The 3,135-nt window shown below is 29.1% G+C and overlaps 1 protein-coding gene across 1 annotated transcript in view; it reads right to left on the reverse strand.

Moving 5' to 3' along the window:
* Nucleotides 1-583: 583 nt before the first annotated feature.
* The window catches only part of LOC107883198, a 16,044-nt gene continuing 13,492 nt past the window's right edge, over nt 584-3,135 (reverse strand). Inside the window, exons 4-5 of the mRNA XM_016802800.2 lie at nt 1,983-2,153; nt 584-1,762 (exon numbers count right to left, since the gene is read on the reverse strand). Of these exons, the coding sequence (XP_016658289.2) occupies nt 716-1,762; nt 1,983-2,153 (1,218 nt within the window). The 3' untranslated portion in view covers nt 584-715. The remainder of the gene's footprint in view (nt 1,763-1,982; nt 2,154-3,135) is intronic.

Raw genomic sequence — 3,135 nt, forward strand, 5'->3', positions numbered from 1 at the left:
ATTGTAATACACTCCATAAATCTACCTACATAAGTAACATCAAACATCATATCATTATACACTTTAACTACCAGACTTTACTGAAATATATGTAGTATATGTAATATAAGTTCATTAATATTGTATTATATAGTATCTGCAGCAGTATTTGAATCCTCCATCAAATGTCTTATTACCAACATTACCTATACATTACCTCACCTAAAAACTGTAATATATTAGGTACTACATAGGATACGTGTAGCTTAGTTATATTCAAGTTTAAAAGAACCATTCCATATAATCCAACCCATGTAAAATAATAAAAGGTATCAAATTTATTATTTATTAAATATTTTATTTCATATAATTCTCTCATAATTAAACCTATATATAAAATAGTATACAGTCATATCATTATTGGTATCACGTCAATTGTTCGCCGAAAATAGTTCGCGCGACAATTGCTCGCGCGTCTAATGTTCGCCTGGAAATTGTTCGAATACGAAAATTGTTCGTGCAAAAATTGTTCGTATGTTCACATAACATTAAATAAAAATAAATAAATAATTGTAATAATAATAATAATAATATACTAATAATACATAAAAAATAATTATAATGTTGAGTATTTTTCCAAGTTTGTGGATGTCAATAATATTAAGTACATAGTTTTTATATTTGTAGTTGGAAATTGTATGCAACACCACGAAGGTAATCCATTGTTGCACGGTTATTATAATCTGCACATATTTTTTTTTAAATTTTCACTTTTATTTTTATATATTTTTTTTGATGGTGGTTCTTGACCCGCGACATACTGCTGAATTTTTAAAGTATTAATACTTTCTTCTTTTTGGAGTGCATGTATAAATCTCCAAATTGATGGATGTTTGGATGAATTAAGTGTAGACGAAAAACAATTGTGCCATCCTTCAACTGAATTATTAGTACGTGGAAGGTCTGCCGCTACTAAATCATAACAATTCCATACACTAATGGGGATGATCGGATCTCTTCTTTGGCCTCTACGATGCAAACGGCCAATCCAGGTGCCCTCAAAGTAGTCTATAATTGGCATTAAAAGTTCTTCATTTTCAGAAAAGTATTCAGAGTCTAAAAGTTTTTCATAGTCTTTTATAACTTTGTTTTGTGGCACAAAAGCAAGAGCAGGTAACATACGAATATGTAAGGCAAATTCAGAATCTTGTATGTAATTTTTTTGTAACCCTGCTTCTTGTAAGTGGCGCCAAATACATTGTGATAGGTGAAAAAAACATCCATTAATTGAGGTATTTGGAAATTCAGATTTAACAGCATTCATCGCTGCTTTTTCGAAATCCATCATAATAGACTTGGGATTTAAATTTTGGTTTAATGATTTAAGAGCCTTAAACATTTGTATATATGTATCTTCTTTTTTGTCGGGTAGAAGAGCGTAAGCAGAAGGGATAACATTTGAATAATGTACAGCGTGAATGGTATATAACTGTTTAAACGGAATAGGTGAACAAGTAAAAGTGCCATCGCAAAACCAATTAAGGCAATTATTCATTAACTCCAAACTATTTTTCGTTGAAAACAATAATATTCTTTTTGTATCCGATTTGTTATCAAAAAGAAGAAAATCGTCGCCATTTTTCGTCTTTGTAAAATCTTCAGGAATATCAAAACTAAAGTTTAAAGGGTTTACAGGAGCATTTAGTTTAGTTCGACGAGCACGTTGTATTGTTCTTTTCAAACTAGCTACGCTGGGTAATTGACCTGCAACCGATAAGGGAACCTAAGAAAAATATAAACGTTAACGTATTGCTTTAAATTTTAAATAAATGATAAGTTTTTTATTGTAAACCAAACTTATGGAAAATATTTAATAGTTCTAACATGACATGTATATTATTTCTATAAACATTCAGCCTAAAATTCAAATTCTTTACGCAAGTTTCGAGCACTTTTATATAATTTTAATTTAAAATTCAAAATATTTAGATAATTCAATTTACCTGACTTGCTAAATTTCCTATGACTCCATGACTTGTAGCAGCGGAGGTTTGTGCATCGTGTTTCATGTTATACATTAATTCCTTTAACTCCACTTGAGCATTATCTGGTACATGATTATGTTCATAACTTTTGACAACTTCGTCATTTTCCACATGAACACGACCACCACACTTATATTTTTTATACAATGAACATTTCCAAAAAGTTTTTTTTTCCGTTTGTTTTTCGCGGTAGAACATGTAACTTTTATGTACGAGTATATCTGTACCACGATCACTTTTTACGTATTTTAAAACCATAGTAATTAAATACTTATTGCGGTAAAATAAATGATGGTCAAAATTACTGGTTGTACTGTTGTTTGATTTTTGTGACAGGTATGTGTTAGTATTAGTATTGTTATTAGTAGATAACTACTATTCCAGAACACATTGGGATTTTTGTGCCCATTATATAGGTAATGTTCGATAACGAGATACGTTATCGATAAGGTTTTAAAACTTCACACATTTCACACTAAATCAAATAGTATGTTATTTATACTGCCGTATAGATTACAAAATATATTACGTGATAATCAAGTCTTATTATTTTTTTTTTTTACGAACAATTCATGCACGGACAATTTTCGTATTCGAACAATTTCCAAGCGAACATTAGACGCGCGAGCAATTGTCGCGCGAACTATTTTCGGCGAACAATTGACGCATATCCATTTATATTAGCAAAAGACAGGTTAACCAAAAATATTGTGCACCAATTAGTTCTTAGTTAAATTTAAATTATTAAAAATAGTTTAAAATATACATAATTTATAAAATTATATTTGTTTATGATATCAATAAAGAACTTTGTAATTTACTCATTCGTTGCAGACTATGTTCTATTCTTAATCCTGTGGGTTATTATTAGTGACATTATATGAATATTAATTTGACATACTCAATAGTTTATTATACGCTATGATCTCCAAAACCACTAATAAACTATAAATAAAAAAAAAAATTTTTTCTAACACATAATAACAATAATACATGGGCCTACGAAAATGCAAAAAGAACAAACTAATACGCGGGCAACGCCGTGTCGGGACAGCTAGTATAATTATAATATATAAATATATAATTATAATATATAATATAATTTACTTAA

This window comes from Acyrthosiphon pisum, chromosome A3 (assembly GCF_005508785.2).
Source record: "Acyrthosiphon pisum isolate AL4f chromosome A3, pea_aphid_22Mar2018_4r6ur, whole genome shotgun sequence".
NCBI lineage: Eukaryota > Metazoa > Arthropoda > Insecta > Hemiptera > Aphididae > Acyrthosiphon > Acyrthosiphon pisum.